The sequence below is a fragment of the Danio rerio genome, chromosome 16 (genome assembly GCF_049306965.1).
Source record: "Danio rerio strain Tuebingen ecotype United States chromosome 16, GRCz12tu, whole genome shotgun sequence".
Classification (NCBI taxonomy): domain Eukaryota; kingdom Metazoa; phylum Chordata; class Actinopteri; order Cypriniformes; family Danionidae; genus Danio; species Danio rerio.
Window position 1 is genome coordinate 6,155,818 of NC_133191.1, and position 21,251 is coordinate 6,177,068.

At 36.2% G+C, this 21,251-nt stretch overlaps 1 protein-coding gene across 5 annotated transcripts in view; it reads left to right on the forward strand.

Annotated features, from left to right (window-relative positions):
- The window catches only part of ulk4 (unc-51 like kinase 4), a 278,515-nt gene that overhangs the window by 25,740 nt on the left and 231,524 nt on the right, over window positions 1-21,251 (forward strand). For all 5 annotated transcript variants that reach the window (XM_068214079.2, XM_073925751.1, XM_068214078.2 and 2 more), the window contains one exon: window positions 11,218-11,325. In XM_068214079.2, the coding sequence (XP_068070180.2) occupies window positions 11,218-11,325 (108 nt within the window). The remainder of the gene's footprint in view (window positions 1-11,217; window positions 11,326-21,251) is intronic.

Consider the following 21,251-nt stretch of genomic DNA (forward strand, 5'->3'; position numbering starts at 1 on the left):
ACAATTAAGTTGTCGCCTCAAAAATCTTAAGAATTGTGTTGTTTCAGCTCATTTGTATTAAGTTGTTTAAAAAGGCAAACATAATTTTTGGATTGCACTTTTTTTTTTTTTGAGTGAATATTGGGGAAAAAAATGAGTATCATCACACAACACTACTAGTACAAAACACAAAAAACAGAAACGTACACTTGATTGCTAGGAGATGAGTTGTAAATACAACAATATTTGTTTTATAATTCAATGGTCATCTACCACCAGTTTATGGGCCGCCCAAAAAATATTCAAAGTTCTGTTGTTTCAGTTTATTTTATAAAATTAGTTTGAACAAGCAGCAGAATTTTTTTTATTTTTTATTTTTTTGAGTGTGTCGTAAAAATAAAATCTGATTTTACTCTCATTGACACTGATTGGATACTGTTACACATATCAGGACACCCAATCCACATGAGATCTGACTATTCCATATCCGTAATGAGCCTTTTCAGTATGTGGTTTAATATCTGATATGCATCCAATATCTAGATGTCTAACCTACGTCAAAACATATATCCAGTTCCCACTGGAAATCCAAGCCACCAAAGAAGATCTAATGGCCTCATGATAAAAAAAAATATATATTAACAAGACTATTTTCTGGACAAACACGGTATATCCAATTTCGGGTTTGGCATTTATTTTACACATGCAGAACATATTAAAGAGATAGTTCACACCAATGATAATTCTGCCATGTAACAATTGACTAAAATAGTATTTGTTTTTTCTTCTATGGTAGTCAGTGGTTACAGGTTTCAAACATTCTTCAAAATATCTTCTTTAATGTTCAGCAAAAAAAAAAAAAAACAACAACCTTAAATGTTTGCAAACACTTGAGGGTGAGTAAATAGTCAGTACTATTTACATTTTCAGTCTTAGTCACATTTTCATTTTGGGTGAAATATCCCTTTAATAGGCATTTAAGCATCTCACTGTAGCAAATTATATGAAAAGTCATGACTACAAATGTTTTTTTTTTGTTACTTTAACTTATTTTAACATGCTAATCAGGTTTACTTAACTACATTAAGTTATACAAAGTTTAACTTTATAGTATCTATAAAGTAATCTATATACTATAATCTATAGTATCTATAATAAGTAATCTTTATAGTATTTTAGTATCTTCAGTCAGTTTGATTTGATTGAAGCAGTATGTTTTTTACACTACTGTAATGTTTCAGACAAGCTTTTGAAGAACAGCTAGATCAACATATCAATGAAATTATGTTATATCATTATTCAGCGTTTATAAATAAAAGTTTAGTATATAAATAATAGTTTGTTACACTGAATGACAATTTTAATGGGTGTCTTCCATAAATCCTTGCAAAAAATATGATGATAATAATAATAATAAAATAATAATAATAATAAGAATAATAATAAGAAGACAAATATGATGTATTATATGTTCATTGTTTGGTGCTTTAAAACCCCATTTAGTTATTTTGACAGTATATAATCTTAATTATTCTGTTCTGGTAATTTATCATGGTTTAGCTGCTGCTGAGATAATCATATAGTGTGCATTAAATGTTTGAGACACAGACCCTCCATGTTGCTGAGTGCAATCACTAGTGTAATCATTCTAATCATTCAAACACTATATTGCATATATATTAAATTATAGTATATATAAATTGCATTTATTATGTATATATTAAATATGAGTCCTGTTCTAAATTAATAGTTCACCTATAAATTAAAGGTTCCTTTTCATTTTTCAACACTCATGTTCTAAACTTTCTTCTGTTGTACACACAATTGGACATTTTGATGAATGCTGGAAAAAATAGCTATTGAAATCACTACTAGGTACAAAAAAACTTTGTAAGTCAATGTTTTCCCCCCAAACATGCTGTTTTTTCTTTGTGTTCATTAGATGAAAGAAACTCAAACATGTTTGGAACAAGTGGAGCTTGAGTAAATAATAACAGAATTTTCATTTTTTAGGTGTACAACTTCACTACTTAGGATCATAAGCGGTTCCTTTACTTCTCTAAACTCTTCTCTTTCCAACACTCTGGTAAAAGTATATCTTGATCTCATCTGTCGATATGATGTTGTTCCAGAACTGTGAAGGCTTTTGTAGAACTCTAATCTGGCCTTCTTGTTTTTGAGGCTCACCAATGGTTTACATCTTGTGGTGAACCCTCTGTATTTATTCTGGTGTAGTCTTCACTTGATTGTTGACTTTGACACACATACACACTACCTCCTGGAGAGTGTTCCTGATCTGGCCAAATGTTGTAAAGGGTGTATTCTTCACCAATTCTTTGGTCATCCACCACAGTTGTTTTCTGTGGTCCTCCGGGTCTTTTGGTGTTTCTGAGCTCACTGGTGCGTTCTTTCTTTTTAAGAATGTTCCAAACAGTTGTTTTGACCACACCCAGTGTTTTTGCTATCTCTCTGATGGGTTTGTTTTGTTTTTCAGCCTAATGATGGTTTGCTTGAGTGATAGTGACAGCTCTTTGGATCTCGTCTTGAGAGTTGACAGTAACAGATTCCAAATGTAAATAGCACGCTTGAAATGAACTCTGGTTCCTTTTTTCTGCTCATTGTAATCGAGATAATGAGGAAATAGCACACACCTGGCCATAAAACAGCTTAGAAGCCAATTGTCCAATTTATTTTGGACCCTTAACAAGTGAGAGGCACATGTACAAAAACTGTTGTAATTCCTACAGTGTTCACCTGATTTGGATGTAAATACCCTCAAATTACAGCTGACAGTCTGCAGTTAAAGTACGTTTCATTTCAAATCGATTGTGTTGGTGTATAGGGCCAAAAATGTTAGAATTGTGTTGATGTCCAAATATTTATGAACCTAACTGTATACAATAATAATATGACAGGGCTGGATATCAATATATAAAAACACCAAACGCAGTGCTCAGGGATGATTTAAAACAGTTGACGTGTCAACTTGCTGCAGTAAACAAAGTCCTCAATTCTTGCCCCGCCTTCAAGCTCTTCTTATTGGCCCACTGCGCTTAAACAGAATGGAATGGATTGGGTAATATCAGCTGTCAATCACTCAGTTCCAATGACAGTGATCTACAGCCACAAAACTGTAAGGCCTGAATACGAGAGAATGAAAACAACACTGACAGACTCAGTTTTAGAAACCACCTAAAGTTATATACCAAATAATGGCCCATCTGATTAGTGATCATGTTCTGAATGTCAATCCAGAATTTACACTTCACTTCCAGTGTTTAAAGTCCCCTATGAAAATGACTAAAGCATTCACCGTAAAGCCGGTGGGACAGAGTTTTCAGGTAACAGTGTTGGCCACTGAATCTTCACATTTTTGGCATGAGATGTTCTAAATTGGCGAGGCAGTGGCGCAGTAGGGTAAGGCTGTTGCCTCACAGCAAAAAGGTCGCTGGGTCGCTGGCTCAGTTTTGTTTCTGTGTGGAGTTTGCATGTTCTCCCTGCCTTCACGTGGGTTTCCTCCGGGTGCTCCGGTTTCCCCCACAGTCCAAAGACATGCGGTACAGGTGAATTGGGTCGGCTCAATTGTTTGTAGTGTATGAGTGTGTGTGTGTGTGTGTGTGTGTTTTCCAGAGATGGATTGCGGCTGAAAGGGCATCCGCTGCATAAAAACTTGCTGGATAAGTTGGCGGTTCATTCCGCTGTGGTGACCCCGGATAAATAAAGGGACTAAGCTGACAAGAAAATGAATGAATGAATGTTCTAACGTTATAATTCTTCATTTAATCGTCACGAGGCTGTCAATCGTGCAATTCTGTGCAATCTGTACAATAGCAGACACCACCAGTGAGAACAGCACAGTTATTATTGTTAATTTAGTTCATCTTATTCATGTCAAGCAGTGCGTGCTGGGCTGGTGAGCGCATGCAGATTTTTGTTAGTTGTGATTAGAGTGTTATTATATAGTAGAATCTGTTAATTTAAAGCGTGTAGAAACGGTGCTCATAATTTTTGGTGGGTGCGACTCAGTTTTGTCTGGTGCGCCAACATTTTTGAAGTTAAGAGCACCGGTGCTACCAGGAAAAGAGATCAATTTCGAGCCTTGTATGAAAAAAATTTATAGAAATGTTTGATTTGATGGAATTTATTTCTAAAGCTAAAAAATTTGCACCCTGTCCATTAAAAATGACATGAATTTCTGCAGCTGCTAAATTTGCATACTAGCTTTGACCTTCGACAACTAAAATCCTTTCGTCTAAACTTTGCAAACATACTGCAGCCTTAAACGTACATTTTAAATGACATATATATATAATGTAAATAATATATAGATTCTGAGCTGTAATGAGTATCTATGGAGCTGGAAGCTTTTGCAATAAGAGGCTCCTCATAAGTTTCTCCCACAGGCAGTATCCATCATCATCTAAGAGAAACTTGGGCTAATTCGTTGTCATGGAAACGTTAAAAGCCTCTATTAATAGAAATGCCGCACAGGGGCTTGATGCAGGAGCAAGGAAATGACTGAGTTACAGGTAGAGCGAAAACGTCCCCTCTTAGAAAAGTTTTTTCTTGGACGTTTTCATCGTGCTTCATTCGGTTAGCTTTTTTAATACTTCCCGAAAGCTACTCTGTCTGCATTCACCATGAATACTTGAGCACTAGTCTAATGAAGTAGTAAATTAATCATTGTCCTTGGCATCTGCAATCCCCCGTGCCCCTAGCCTAAATTCACAGTTGCTCTCAGAAGAGCCGGCAGTGTTTCCCCTGACCAATCCCATTACACACTGCTAAGAATTACAGCGCAGCCCGTCTGAAGGAGGTACCACAGGGATGAGCCGCTTGCGTTTCTTTCCTCCTTTCTTTTTTGGGGGGCTGCTTTATTTATTTGATGGTAAACCGTTTTCAGGAAAGTCATTTTAAAGTTACTTCTGCTATATATATATTTTATAGCCAAATGTATTAAAAATCCAGATTCTGTCAGTGCATAAAGGCATCGCCATCTGCAGCGCCTGGTGCCGGAGGGAGTGAATATTTCAGAGTTGAATTTTAAGTGGCACACAAGAGTATCGGTGTGATTGGAAAGCAGCGAGAGAGTATCAAGGGCGCTGTGTTTCTGCCCGCTGGACGTCTAACGCACAGTTTGACTGCGTTTGCCTCACTGACTCAGGGAATGATATTGATCCATTGAGCTGCAATTGATCAGATCTGCATCTCATGTTTGAGTTTCTTGTCTCGTGCGGTTGATGTTGTTTTAAATCACGTTAACTACTATGTACTTGCATATAAACAAATAAGTAGTTTACTTGTGTTCATATTGCAAAAGACTTACTGTGCGTTCACACTGAAGTCTGTCAAAACTCAACAACATTGTCTGCCTTCACAGCTCCTTTGTAGCGAATTTTGATGCTCTCGTCACCGATCTCATATTTAAAGGCAGGGTTTATACGGTCATTGAAAACCTGGAAAAGTCATGGAATTTTGCCATGGCAATTTCCAGGCCTGGAAAAGTTTTGGAAAAACAGAAAAACCCAGAAGGTTTTGGAAAAGTCATGGAAATTACATTTAGTCATTTAGCAGATGTTGTTTCCAAAGCGACTTAAGCAGCGGTATTACTAGAGCTTAGAGCAAAATTCTGTTGTATGGCGCTGTGAAAAAGGGGTGGCATTAAACAATATGATTAGGCGTTAATAAAAGCAAGCGATTGCTCCATTTCTTGAATTTCTTATTTTAAGTTATTTTCTAATGGTCTAACTGATTTCGCAGGTAAGATTGCAGATTGCATTTCTGGTCTGTCGTATTTGCATGCCTATGAATGGAAGTCTGTAGAGCGAAAAGTGCAGTGTGATCGCGGCTTTACAATAGAAGTAGTTTTACCTACTATTACTATTTTAACAAGCTATTAACATTATCTAAAGTAAATCTGACTCATATCTTTACTTGAATAGAAGTTGGATGTTTTTACTTATTTTCTTTTCTTCGCCAAAAACCAGTAGTGCTGTGTAAGCATTATCTGTTTAAATAGATATAAAAATAAATTAAAACTGAAGATATTGTTACGTGTTTTATAATATGCTGTAATAAATTTAAACATGCTTAATTTTTCTTATGATTTACCATGCATACGTAGACATTACATGAAACATTAGGTCATAAAAATTTACTTGAAAGTCCTAAAAAAGTAATGGAATTTTGTAGTAAAATGTGTATTGATTCTGTAAAGAGGCTGTTGCAGCATATCAGCAAATCACTTACATTCCTGCATAAAAACATGCTTTTTAGCAAATTAAAATGTTGCGCACATTTTATCAAATGCATTTAACTATGGCAGATTAAGTTGTTGCGATTGATGTGGCTTTGCTCCACTTATCCAATATACTGTCATTATAGTTAGCATGAGATTTCTGAATAATTAAAAAAAACACATCAGTAACTCGTCCGTAATTTTTTAAAAATGTATGTCCCTGTAAGAAAACATTGCAAATAACTGTAAATCTGGCAACCACAACATTAAAACCCTTAGGAACAACTGTGGAAGGAACCAAAGTTCAATGGACTGTGTTCTTTGAAATCTTCTCAAGCGGTTGACTTTCTGATTGCTTGCCGTCAAACTGCGTCATAGCTCATTACCTTTAAGTTGAATTGAGCCGGGCTCAATTAAAAATTAATGACTCCCGGCTACTTTGCACAGTTATGGGGCTATTAATTTGGGATACGGGTTGGGTTAGGGGCAAGTTTGGTGGTATGGGTGGGTTAAGATTTAAGGGATAGGTCCACAGTGTAATTGGAAATCCAATAACAGATGTAATTACATGCGAATAATTTAAAAATATATAAGTACATTGTATGTGCATAGTAAGCTGTTTTCTTTGTTTAGATTTTATTAATCCCAAAGGGAATTAATTAATTGTAAATGCATTGTAACAACTGATTAATTTAAATGCATGCTCACAGTACATAATGTGACTTAAATATATTAAATAAATAAATAAATAAATAAATACATCAATTAATTAATAAAAAGTGTAACCAGAATTTTTAAATTCTGATTACATTTACAGTTTTACTGAAGGCTACATTTTAAACAATAGTATACAAACACATGAGCTGTGATGAGAATAGGTATTGCAGTTTGTGCTAGAAAATTTGTTATCAAATTTCTTTCACCGACCTTTTCATTCTACTCCTGGGAAAAAAAAAAAAAAAAAAATAATAAAATTAAAAAAAAAAAAATATATATATATATATATATATATATATATATATATATATATATATATATATATATATATATATATAAACATTGTAATGAGTTGTATTATTTAATATGCATGGCATGACAAAGTGACATTGGTGACATCAAACACAGAGTTGATGAGAGCTAATGCACTGCAGATATACACACAGAGACAGCTGTTGCTTAAACATAAGACCCTATTAAAGTGCAAATCATGATTACAGCTAGGAGATTAAACATATAAAGCTAAGAGAGTTTGGATTAGCTTTTGTTTGTATTAGGGATAGGTTTGATTTCCGGTGGCACAGTGCAGCATTAATTATGTTTAATGCATATCTTTGATAATGAGCCAGCTAGACCTCAGGTAGTATCAGGATTAGTATCTTCAGTCTTACTTTTCTGGATTCTTAAAGAGTTAGTTCCCCAGAAATTAAAATTGTGATTAGTTACTCGTCCTCATGATGTTCCAAGCAGCTTTGTTCATCTTCAGAATGCAAATGCTGATATTTCTAGTTGAATTTGAGAGGTCCCTCATCCCTGCTATTTAAATGTTTCAGTCATGTCGCTTCTTGTGTGGATAAACCAATTGCTTATCAGAAGAATCTTGTCGCGTGTTCTTAGGACATGGTGTTACTGCCACGTAGCCTAAATGATGTGGACAATGTAACATGAAGTGTATGAAAGATGCAGAGTTAGCATTTATTGAGTCTTCTGCTCAAGTTTAAATACTTAAACTCAAGAGTTAGGGGAAAGAGATCAGGCGAGAAAACTAGAGTAAGTGACGTGATGCTCTGTGTTTTGGTGTTAACCCAGCATCAGAATTTTATGGTGCGTTCACACCAGATGCAGATGAAGCATCAAGCGCGAGTTATTTACATGTTAAGTTATTGCAAAAAAGCGAATTGACATCCTGCAGTGCTATTCGCGCGAATGACGCAATTTGGACGAATTGATCATTTTGTGCGTTTGACATGCCTAAACAGCGAAACATTCAAGCTGGAAAATCTGAACTTTAGCGGACATTCAAGCCACATTAACAAATCAGGAGCTTGTTCTAGTAGGGCCGTGATTATGACGTTGCGCCTGTTATTGGTGTCCCTAGGGGAAATCCTGCTGCCGACACCTGATGGCAGCTTATCATACTGGGCTCAGCTCAGTCTGAAGCACCGCGGAAAGCGTCCATCAGTTTCAGATCCAGTTACAGTTTCTGGAGGAGTTGATGAACTCATAGAGATTGGTGCACCTCTGAAAGGATGTAGTGGACTAGTAAACATGGCGCCGAATAAATATATGCTGTTTTTTAGCCTTCCTAAAGCACATAAAGCTCAGCTACTCTCTCAATTAAATCCATGTTAGCCATTTAGCAACGAAACTAGAGTCACCGGGAAAATGAAAGCCCTGCCTATTATGCGAATACGCATGTATTTTGAAGTGAATTTCACACGCAAATTAAGCAAACTTGACGCATGAATGAAGCGAGTAAATTCAAAATGTTCACGCGTCTATTTACTCACGAATAAACCCTGTTTGGTGTGAATGCCCCATTATGGGTATTGAAAGTGAAATTGTACACTATTTAAATAAATAAATACATATTTTTGTTTTATTAAAAGTAGTAAATTGGGTTCTGATTGGCTGCCAGATGGGTTTTTTTACCAGATTTTAAAACATAATGTTCATCAGTGCTATTAATATGATAGTTGTGTGGTGTGCAGTCTGCTATAGCCTATGAACCCATACCTGATTTCAGACCTGAGGATTTAGTGAGTTGGAATCCTGCAGCGCTCCTCGTTCTTCTCCAGCATTCCATCTTTGAGCAGCTTAAACCTTCTAATACCATGCTATCTGTGTGTGTGTCAACGATAATGATGTTTTCTAATGCACTATATCATGCGTATGGTGATGCGGATAATAGCGGCACACTCTAGAAGAGAATTTGTGTGTGCACGCGCGTGTTTGTTGATGATAATGATACGTTCTAGAGCAGGCATTACTTTGCATGCGCGGCTGAATAAGACAGCTTAGCCTTGTTTGTTTCTTCCCGTGTAACGGAATCATCGATGCGCATCTCTCGCTGCCAAGACTCATCAAACGCAGCCGCCAACATCTGTTCCCTGCAAAGTCATCACTTATGAGACTTTAACAGTCACGGGGCCAAACATGCTACATGGTGCATTTGCATAGCACCCTGCTGAGAGACTGACTGCAGAGAGAGAAGCATATATACTTAGACGAGCAAGTCACAGAGAGAGAAGATAATAAAAAGTAGGGCTGCACGATATTGGAAAAAAACGTATGTTGTTTTATTTAAATTTTCTGTGATCTATATTGCAATATTTCCCAAGATAACTTAACAATTCTTCATTTTATTCTTATTGAGCCAATTTTGTTGGGGATAAAATATTATAAACCAATTACAAGCAGAGATAAATAAAGTAAATACACAAATTAAAGTAAACAGGTAGAGAAATAACAAATGAAGCTGTATGCTGTTTATTGTGTACAGTGGTCTCTCGTTTTTCGCGGGATTAACCTTCAAAAAAGAACCCGGATTTGGCAAAATCTGCAAAGTACTCAGCTTTATTTATCAAAGATTTTGTGCAACTGTTATTTTTTGTGCCGCTGTTTATTTGTAAACAGTAGGGCTGTAACGATACACGATATGAAACCGAAATCGCGACACTCTATCTACGATCCTGTGTCGCGGTGTGATAAGGGAGAATCGCGACACACCCCGTGACTACCTTTCCAATAACGTCACGCGTGCCTGCAAAAGTTGAGCTAGTTGAAGAAGAACATGAGGAAACACTTTTTTTTTCGCTCAACATTATGAGTATTGCTCTGTTTAAGCACTCGCAATATGCGTTTAGCCGGGAGAGCTCGCACGGAGCTCTTAGTAAGGGACCGTCTGAATGTGTCAGGAATATCAAAAACAAAACCAACGTAACCCCGCTTGACAACAGACAACGGCAGAAACATTGCCAATGCTGTCAAAGCGGCCGGATTTTCACCGCATATACGATGCTTTGCTCACACAGTTAATGTGGCTGCTCAGAGAGGGATGGGCGTTCACCAGATATCCTGACTCCTCTGCAGAGTAAGGGAAGTTGTCACGTTTTTTCACTGCAATGTTGACATGATGATGTTTCTGAAGAGTTTTCAACTCCCTTAAATCAAACGAGTTTGGTTTTCTTGAGAGAAATAAGTTGTTTATTTGTTTAATGTTTACTTGATTTGTGGTTTGCAGCACAGGCATTAAGCCTCAGTTACCTCAGTGTGAAACAGTAGCCATTTAATTGACTTTTTCTATGTAAGAGAACTTGATTGAAAAATAATTTTCAACATGCTTGAACCATCTACACAATGAAGTTTAGTTCTGTTTGGTTTTTCAACAGTATTTTGTTACAAAGAAAACAGAAGTGATATATAGCTTTGGCTATTTATTTATTTTATACATGGCTATTTATATTGTTAATAATTTGCATAGTTAATATTGTTCTTTGATTTTCAGTTTATAAAGATTTTTCCAATGTTATTTAATAAAAAATAGTTTTAAAAATCTTTTTTTTCCCACCGCCCACGAAAAAAAAAAAATCGCGATTTGAACCGAATTGTGGGTCAAAAATCGTGATACGAACCGAATCGTGGGTTTAGTGTATCGTTACAGCCCTAGTAAACAGTGAGGGAAACCCTTGTGTTTGAATTATATTTTGCTCAAAAAATGTTTAATAAAGTTTTAATAAAGGCTTTAACTCTCAAGTAACCATTTATGGAAAATTGCCGGATAGATATCGTATACCGTCATTTTTCTAAAAATATTGGCATATGATATTTTGCCCATATCACCCAGCCCCAAATGAGGAATAACAGCTCTACATTATTTAGTTTTGTCTTCATCTATGACTAATGAGTCTTAATTTTAGAAATGGCTCCACTTTAATCAACTAAATCTAAATTTTAGCAGTTTTTTTTTTTAAATATCTGTGTGTTTTTGCTTTGTTCTTCAGGCGGTGGCCATGTTTACAGAACTGATCCGGGAGAACTTCAGGAGCAGCAAATTGAAGCAATGCTTGATTCCACCAATGGGGGAGCTGCTTTATCTCATTGCTACACAGGTATAGCAAATCATACACATTCATGGGCAGTGCTTCTCTTACCCAGAGTAGGTGTATGGTATGTGGTTTAAGTTAAAATAATAAGTTGCTTATAAATGAGGTTGTGATTCCTGAAACTTACAGTGTGTTCATGAACACAATGTCCCGTCAGAGAACAAAAGTAAAATGCATATCTTAATACACAAATAGCCTTCATTGAACATAACACACAGACATCACCTATGTACTATATATTTGCTGGTTAACTATGGTTATATACAGAGCTTGACATTAACACCCACCAACCCGCCAAATGCGGGTAGATTTCAGCTCTGGCGGGTAAGATAGCTGCTCCCACTAGCCACTTTGGCTAGTTGGAAATAATTTTTAAATGGTAGTTTTCTTAAATCAGGGTTCGACCGTAAGGATGGCCCAATATGCATGCAAATCTCGATCTTAGAATCAAGAAGCAGCATGACTGACAAAAATAACTGTGTTCGCGTGAGCAAAAGAAAGCAGGTGAGAAGATGATTACTCGCGCACAGGTGATATGATGCGTGCAACTTTTAAAAAGCATGAACGCTCCCGTTAACTAGCGCGAAACAATCGTGTGTAGAGGAAACGCAACTGGTGCCATCGGTTCTCTTTGAAATAGGCTAGACATAAAGCCATGCTCATGTGCCCACAGTCCTGCTGCTTTCAAGAGCTGGTCCCACTTTATATTAAGTGTCCTTAACTACTATGTACTTACATCAAAAAAATAAATACAATGTACTTACTGTGTTGATAATGTATTTGAGAACACTTGTGGTGCTTTTGAGTTGGGATAGAGGTTGGGTTATGAAAAGGTTTGGTGGTATGGGTAGATTTAATAGTGGGTTAAGGTGTAAGGGATGGTCAACAGTGTATTTACAAATGTAATTACAAAAGTTAATTACAGATGTAATTACATACATGTATTTAATCAAGCTTAAGTACACAGAAAATACATGTATTTACACAATAAAGTACATTGTAACAAACTATTAGTTCCTATGTAAGTACATATTAGTTAAGGCCACTTAATATAAAGTGGGACCCAAGAGCTCAAGATTGAAAAAAATATATATATATATATCCTTTTGTAAGCAGAAAAAGTCACTGCTTTAGTTTTAATTATTCTTTGAACAGATTATTAACAGGCCTAACATTAATCGTGTGTACATGATCATCCTTTCATCATCACACACGGTATGTTTTCACCTGCTTTCTTTTGCTTACAGTTATTTTTTTAATATAGTTTAGTAATCATCGTTTACATGATAAACATTGCTTTAATATGAGATTAACTCCCCATTTATGTGTAGTAACTGCTGATCTGGGACCTTCAGCCAGGACAGATTACTGTGCATATTATAGATACATGACTATAGATTGGTTTGAATGTCGATTTAAAAAAAAAAAGAAAAGTTTTGTTGAATAAAAAGTGCATGTATGCAGCTATATGTTGCTTGTTTTGACAGATTTAAATATGTGGCTAAGAAATAAATATTTCTTTTTGGTGTGGTCAGAGATAAATTTGGAAAATACTTAATTTTGAGCCCTAAAAGGTCATGTGAAATAAAAACTGATTGCAATTCGACACAACCCGTTTGCTCGTGTACAGTGAGCAAGCTCATCCACAACACACACAAAGAGTCACATTTATTCATATAAAATATATTTTCCAAACAACAAAAGCGTGTCTAATGAAAATGGCAAGTGGCTAGTAATGTTGAAAATCTACTAGCCACAGTGGCTGGTGATCAAAAAAGTTAATGTCAAGCCCTGGTTATGTATATATTAATGTAACCACGGAGAGTGACACATAAAACTGAGGTAGGATCCAAAATGCAGGTTTATTCGTAGTCAGGCAAGCAATGGTCAATACGGGTGCAAACAGGTGTGTGAGGACAATCCAGAATCGTAGTCGAAGTAACATGCAATAGGTCGTACGGCAGGAGGCAGACTAAGACAGGAAAGCTAACAAGGCTAAGGTCGGTACAGAGGAAAACAAGGCTAGGAAAAGGCGTTGTGATGTCACTGTGACAGATAACAAGACTCGGCCAAGTAAATGAGTGTGTGTGCTGCTTAAAAAGTGTGTACAATCAGTCTCTGACAATCCTCAGGTGGTGCGAGTGTAATCAGTCTAGATAAGGAAGCATGTGTGTCTGAGTGAAGTGCATGGCTGCATCCGAAACCGCATACTTCCATACTATATAGTACGCTAAAATCAGTATGCGAGCCGAGTAGTATGTCTGAATTCATAGAATTCGAAAATCAGTAGGCGAGAAGTACCCGGATGACTTACTACTTCCGGCGAGATTCTGAAGTGCGCATCCCATGCACGCTGCGCTATCCCATAATGCCCTATGAGAGAATTCATGAATGGAAGTGAAACGACGCAACTGACGCAGGTACGTCACGTGACCGTGACAAAATGGTGGATGTAGTACGTCCGAATTCCATTCATACTTTTCACATTCATCCTGTATAGAACCTACTTTTCTAATGGCCGAGTAGTACGTTTAAATTCAAATGCAATACCTACTGAGTAGTAGGCGGTTTCGGACGCAGCCCATGTATGCAGTTGTAGTCCATAAACTGGCAGATTTATTGTTAGAATGAGAGATAATGTTTTTCAGCGACCTCTGGTGGTTAGAGGTAGCTGGTGATTGTGACAATTAACTTGAACTGTTAAAAGCTATTAGTTACTAGTTAAATATTTTAAGTATTAGTAACTAATTAAGTTATGGTAACTAATAAGCTTAACTTTTTTAATGTAAAGCTGCTTTAAAACAATGATTATTGTGAAATCCCTATACAAATAAGCTTGACTTGAATTGAATATCTGAAGGGGACAGAAAGTGCCTCTAATTAAAGAACCATCCATAATGCGCATATCAATATTCACATGGGTCCAGGTAGTTATAGAATGAAATTGAAGGAGGAAAGAGTTAGGCTGTCTATTATATTGAAGCAATTATCGATCAACTTCTACGTTGGCTTCTAGGGAGACCAGCTCAAGAATAGATCCGTGTGTTCAATGGCCTGAAATTTCAGACAGCTCAATTTGCTTCTCATAAATGTCTTACAGGCGATATTTGTCCTCTGTGTATTGCGCGACATTTAAAAAGCTCCCTTATGAGGAGGGTTTCGCACAACCTCTCAGACCTCATTAACCTCAACACGAGGACCACCTCATAACAGATGCATTCTGGAGCGTCATGTGCAACCTTTGACACTTTTTTTTTTGGTGCCGTGAAAATGGCACACTTTATATTAGCAGTTAGCTTTACAATCTGTCACCGCATTAGCTAGGTGTAACACAATGCTTTGGTGAAAGTCAGTGCTGGGGGATTTTCAACAGCAGCCTGTGAATGAGCGAGGTGTAAAGGTGTAATGAAGCTCAGCCATAAACGGCTCATCACAGCACCATTTTGCCTCATTACAGCTAGTTTGATGAGATGGTCCGTGCTCCCATGACACTCCTTTTACACCCTTTTCACCAAAGGCTCCTGTTTACGCCTGGTGTTAAGATGGCTTTTGGTTGGTTGGAGTACATGTAGACAAGAGAGACTGTGCTAGGTGTTTATATGCATCTCTTTCATCCACTTTTTTTTTTTGTTTGAGGGTGGCTTTGTGGCCTAATGTATTTTGTTTATTGGCTTTTCTGATCTTTAATAGTACTGAATAAGCTTACAATATACAAAAAAAAAAAAAAAAAAACATTTATTTATACAGCTAATGCTGCTAAATCAGTTAAAAATATTACAACCCCAAATCAAAAAAAGTTAAACAAAAGCAAAAAAATCACAAATCAAAAAAGAAAGTAGTGATTTCCAAATTTACTTTGTATTTTATTGCAGACAATATGAACACAAAATATTTCACGTTTTGTCTTGTCAACTTCATTTAGTTCGTAAATATATACACTTTAAAACCCAACAATCAACTTTATCAAATGAAATGAGTGTAGATAACTCAAAATTGACTGAAAGTTAATTCTACTCATTAGAAAAGAGTTTTGAACTCAGTGTTGAAGGTAATGAGTTAATTATATACCTCATTACTTCAACTTTAATGGAGTAAGTTCACAGTACCTATATACTTTAGTTTTTTAACTCAAATGGTTTGTAGCAATCGGTTTCCTTTAAGAGCCATGAACCCTTAAAGGAAAACCCTGTTTTCACACCTCTGGTTTGGAAAAAGTCAGGAAAGTGGGTGTGTCTAGCTCTGTTTAGGTGGGAGTGGCGGAGGATGGAAAAGGTGAAGGATTTGAATAAAAATGGCAGTTTCCATTTGGGCACGCGCTGATTTTCACTGAGGCAAAACAAACACACACGCAGGGAAGAAAGACAGTGACTGTGTTTAATGACTGTGTAATGTTTGATACCGCACGTCGTAAAAGAGAAAAAAACCTTTTCGTTTCTCTGTAACTCAGATGCACTCAATAGGTCAGAAAGCCGTGTGTGTGTAGACTACCCTGTCACAAAATGCACTGAAAATTAAACATGACGGTTGGTAATAGTTTGCTTGCAGTGTTCACATTTACACTCTGAAAGCAGCATTTACAGCCGATCTTTCATTCCATAATATTGTAGTGATATTAACGTAAACTAAGTAACTTAGAAATCATTTTGACTAAGGCCTGTTTTTAAACACTGAAAAAGTACTGCTGACGATACGAACTATAACTTTGCCATCTGAATGAACAAAGAAAGGGCACTAATCGCACACACTTACCAAATCTGTAGAGACAAGACAATCAACACCAACTGGAGCCGTGTCTTTTTACAAAGGAGACGAGCAGCAAATCCAGATTTCACAATTTCAAGATGCGAAAACCTCTCGAGTAAAAAATGATCCGTACAAATGTATTTCTGCTGCGTGTCGCATGTACTGATCCACAAGTGAGTCCAGCTGTGCTCTCATAGCTGGACAATTAAAACAAAACCTTCGTTGCAGCACATAATAAAAGCAACACTGACGACCCGTCTCTCCAAACAATTCTTATTTTTTCCCACATCTTTTGGCAACACAACGTGTCGTCTCTCTGCCGTCTGAACACTGTTTCAGTTACAAACAGTCTTCGAAGCTAGCATGCATATTAATGAAGTTGCACCACATACACAATGGAGCGCGCTGATTGGTTTGAACCAAGTCTTACTCATGAATGAATGCAGCACACTCAGAGACGTAATACGATACTCTCAGGTACAGACATCCAGTCTACACGCTGGAATACACGTTAAGATCTCATGGCCGTGACGCAGCTTCAAAAATGTAATTTATACCGGAAGTACAAATTTGCTCGAAATAACGCAGAAACAACCAATTTTTTACTTTTCCTGTGAAATATATATGTATTAATAATGTTTTTAGCAGTGTGGGACACATTTACAACTGTCAACAGCTCAAAAAACGTGTTTTGGTGTTTTGTGACCCTTTAAATGGTTTGAGTTGCCTTAACTCAGTGGTTCTCAAGCTGTTTTCAAAAAGTACCACCTCAGAAAAAAATTGTCTCTCCAAGTACCATCAAAATGAAGAGTATTGAAATACAGTAGTGTAGTAGGCCCAGCAAAGCAGCTACAACTCTGCACAGTTAAAATGCGTGGCAGATTACCTCAGAAATATAGGCTATATGTCATATATGGCATATTATAAACATCATTCTTGATAAATTTTGAAATGTGTGTATCATGTACATGACATATTTTATTCCTCCACGTACCACTAGAAGGAAGTCTGTGTACCACTAGTGGTACACGTACCACAGTTTGAGAACCACTGCCTTAACTTAATGGGTTTTACAGTACTCAGTTGGTTTGAGATTATTAGATTATAAGATTATGACTTAATATTTTAAGTAATGCATTACTTTTCTCGTTACTTAAAAAAGTAGCAACATACCCGAAAGTTTCTCCCTGGTTTTTGGCTCGTCCTAGAATTTCACAACAATTTTGGTGCCTTAAGCCAGATAGAGAAATTCACAACAATTGGAAGTGTTGAAGTTAATGCCCCGTGTGAATGGGACATAACACACATTCTCATTTCACTCAGCTGTTGTCTTTTTGGTGTGTTCACACGCAGCTTTTTACTCCAGTAAGGACCAGATGCAGTTGATGTGAGTTTTTTTTTTTTCCACCGCCAGTTCTTTGATGTTGTCTTGTTTTGTGTCTGGCTTTAATAACAGGGCCAAAATGTGTCCTGTGTTGTAGACATCTGGTCACCCTAATCTGATAGCCGGATTGATCGCTGTAAGGGACCGCGGGTTAGCTGATAACATGCTTTGTCGGGCTTATATAAGCGTGTATCTCCTGTACCGTTGTGTTTTTCAGGGTCACGCAGTACAACAGCACACAGCTTTTATTGATCATGTTAGCTCTGAGTGCGGGGGGAGGGGGGAGCGACGCCGTGGCCTTGATTGGCTTTATCTAATGACTTTTCTCTACTCTTCAGTTCTAGCATAATGTGAGCAATAGGTGTGCTGCTGACGCTATGAATGTCAAAAGCAGTCCAGGTGGAAAACCGAGGCTGTGCTCTGCGTCACATAATGAATAGGGCTGATGTTAGATCACACATATGGACCAGTTCATTGTTCTTTTCAGTAAAACAGAATGATAATGTATAATTGTTGTTTGTATTTTTAATGAAATTTACTTTTTAAAATCAGTTTTAAATAAGTTATAAAATCCCAAGTGTGACCTACAGAGGGACATTACTGTCTTATAGCTATTTTTTAGGGTTTAATCTCTTGGTTCATATGAGATTGACGATGGCGACTGCTGTAGATATTGCAGTTGTGTTATTTTTTGGTATTTATCTTCAGGAAATCAGTGAAGGCATATATCATGTTATCAACAATATAATGTGGCAATAAGATCGTAACTGTACGGTGTATTTACACAGTGGCCATATTAATCTTTGGAAATGCACGAAAACAACACTAACATTATAGCAGGCACTGTAAAAAGCTCATTTCCAGCCACTAGACTTTTCTGACAGGGTGTTTGAGTGTCATCGAGTGACAGAATGTTGTGGGACGACTATACAGGAGTTATTATTAAGGGTTATAGATGGGGAAGTTTAGCTTTTTAATTTTAGCGTTTTTTAAAAAGCCTGAAAGTAAAACACAAAGCCGTGTTGAATATATTAGAACGTGTTTGTTTGTTGCAAAAATTCTTAATAATTACAAAAAAAAAAAAAATTTTTGCATCTACTGACTCCCGTGTGCAGTCATGCTGCCGTTGTGGATAGTGTATTCTGGAAAATTTTCGTACCCCTTGGTTTCGAGTGTGGTCCTGAAAAATCTCTGTTTCAAGGGGTATCTAGCGCTTACGCTACACCACAGGTGTCAAACTCAGTTCCAAAGGGCCGCAGCCTTGCACAGTTTAGTTCCAACCCTAATTAAACACACCTGATCAAACTAATTGAGTCCTTTAGGCTTGTTTGAAGCTAAAGAGAATTGGGACACCCCTTCCCGTGAACGCGCAAAACGAGGTAGGGGTAAGGGGAAGGGCTAAGGGGTAGAATTGGGATTGGACCTTAATATTCTTAAAACATTTAAGTTTTTTTTTTTAATGATTTTTTTACTTCTTTTTTTATTTGATTTTATTTTATTTTAAAGCTGAATTTTCAACATCATTACTTCCAAGTATAATTGTCTTGACAGTTAACTTTATCATTGACCCCAAGCTTTCCATTTTTTATTAATGGCGTTCTTTTAACTTTCTGTTCATATTGGATTTATTTCTCAGTGATCACAGTACTCTATACTACCTGACAAAAGTCTTGTCATTGATTCCAGTTGTAAGAGCAGCAAATAATAACTTGACTTCTAGTTGGTCAATTGGAAAAGTGGCAGAAGGTAGATTTTTCAGATGAATAGTCTGTTGAACTGCATCCCAATCATCACAAATGCTGCAGGAAACCTAATGGAACCCACATGGACCCAAGATTTTCATAGAAATCAGTCAAGTTTGGTGATGGAAAAATCATGGTTTGGGGTTACATTCAGTATGGGGGCGTGCGGGAGATCTTGAGAGTCATACACAATGTAATTTTTTTTTAAATCTCAGCATGACTTTATATTTTATACTCTACATTATTTCTGTTAAGTGCCAAAGCAAAGTCAGGCCTAACTTTCCTAATTAAATCATTAAAAATCAAGGCATGATCATATTATATTTTGGTAAAATTAGTGTAATCTAGAGGCCTCTTCCTTTCATATAAGCCACTTCTGATACCAAATAATCAACTCGAAGTCAAGTTATTTTATTGTTCTTAAAACTTGAATAGGCGACAAGACTTTTGTCAGGTAGTGTAATTATGCTGGAAATTCAGCATTACCAACACAGGATTAATTAGCATTTTTAAATACATTTTAAAACACATTTTAATATTGCTGTATTTTAGAATATACTTTTTAAAGAAGAACAATTCTTACCATTCCGAAATGTAAAAAAATAAGTTGGTGTTTCAGTAATGTGTTCATGTGCTTCTCCCCTTCAATGTCTGTGGTGGTTCATTGTAGTTATTGTGTACTGTACATTTATTGTATTACCTAATGCTTGACTTCTGTGTCCAAATCTTTTAAGTTCAGGGAGTTTTTGTTTCTAGAAGTATGAGAAGATAGAATTAAATATCTCATGTTTCATTTAAAACCTCCTGCAGTTTATGAAGAGAGAGAGAGAGAGAGAGAGAGAGAGAGAGAGAGAGGGCATTGTTAGCTCCAGTTGTATTATTTCAGCCACAAGGGGGTGGAGTTTTTCCCTTTTTGCGGCTGGTTTCCCTTGACAATCAATTTTAATGGCCCTGAAAAAAAGTTAGAAAAGTTCTCTGTGAGAATGAAATGCCCTGAGGTACTCACTCATGGGAATGAGTTTAGTGCATGCGATGTTTCCAAATTGAACTGTGTAACATATTAGTATCTCTATCTTATATTGACTATATTACCCAATAATGACATTTTCTCCATAATTGTTTCATAATTATTCACCCTGCGCTGAATTTTGTATTCTTTTTCAAACATTTTCCAAATAATGTTGAACAGAGCAGGGATTTTTTCACAATGTTTACTGTAATATTTTTTTCTTCTGGGGAAAGTCTTATTTGTTTATTTTGGCTAGAATAAAAGCAGCTTTTAATAATTTTAAAATCTCTTTAAGGTTAATATTATTAGCATCTTTAAGCAAAATTTTTTTGATTGTCTACAGAACAAACCATCATTATACTTTATATCATTATTCTTGCCTAATATTTTAATGTGCCTAATTAATCTAGTCAAACCTTTAAATGTTACTTTAAGCTATACTAAGGTGTCAAATAGTCAAATATTTTGTACTGTCATCATGGCAAAGATAAAAGAAATCAGTTAGAAATTAGTTACTTATACTGTTATGTTTTGAAATGTGTTGAAAAAGATCTTCATTCCATTAAAAATCTATGTATAGGGGTCTAATACTTCAGGAGGGCTAATAAGTCTGACTTCAACTGTCAGTAAATGTTTGTCAACGTTAGTACCATTGTTTAGTTATTGTGTTTAATTAATTAATTAAATAAGTTTTTTTGGGAGTTGGAGGCAACTAATTAATTATCCAAATGCATCAAAATACCTGCGTTCAGCAGAAAAAGAAGGAAAATGTACTAGAGGAAAAGTAAACAATTTATATTAATTTCTTTTTTTGTCGAGAGTTTTATTTGGTCAGTTAAATAGACTTACAACAATCACAAGTTCCAGGATTCATTTTCTGATGTGCACAAAAAAAAAAAAACTAATAAAAGAAAAGAACAAATCAACAATGATAATCAAAAATTTTTTTAGTTACAGTATATTGCTTTAGGCAATAGAATATCTCCAATTTTTTTTATTTCTCAGTGGACTATTACTTCAAGTCTCGAAGTAGGATGTGTGGAAGGTTTTATTG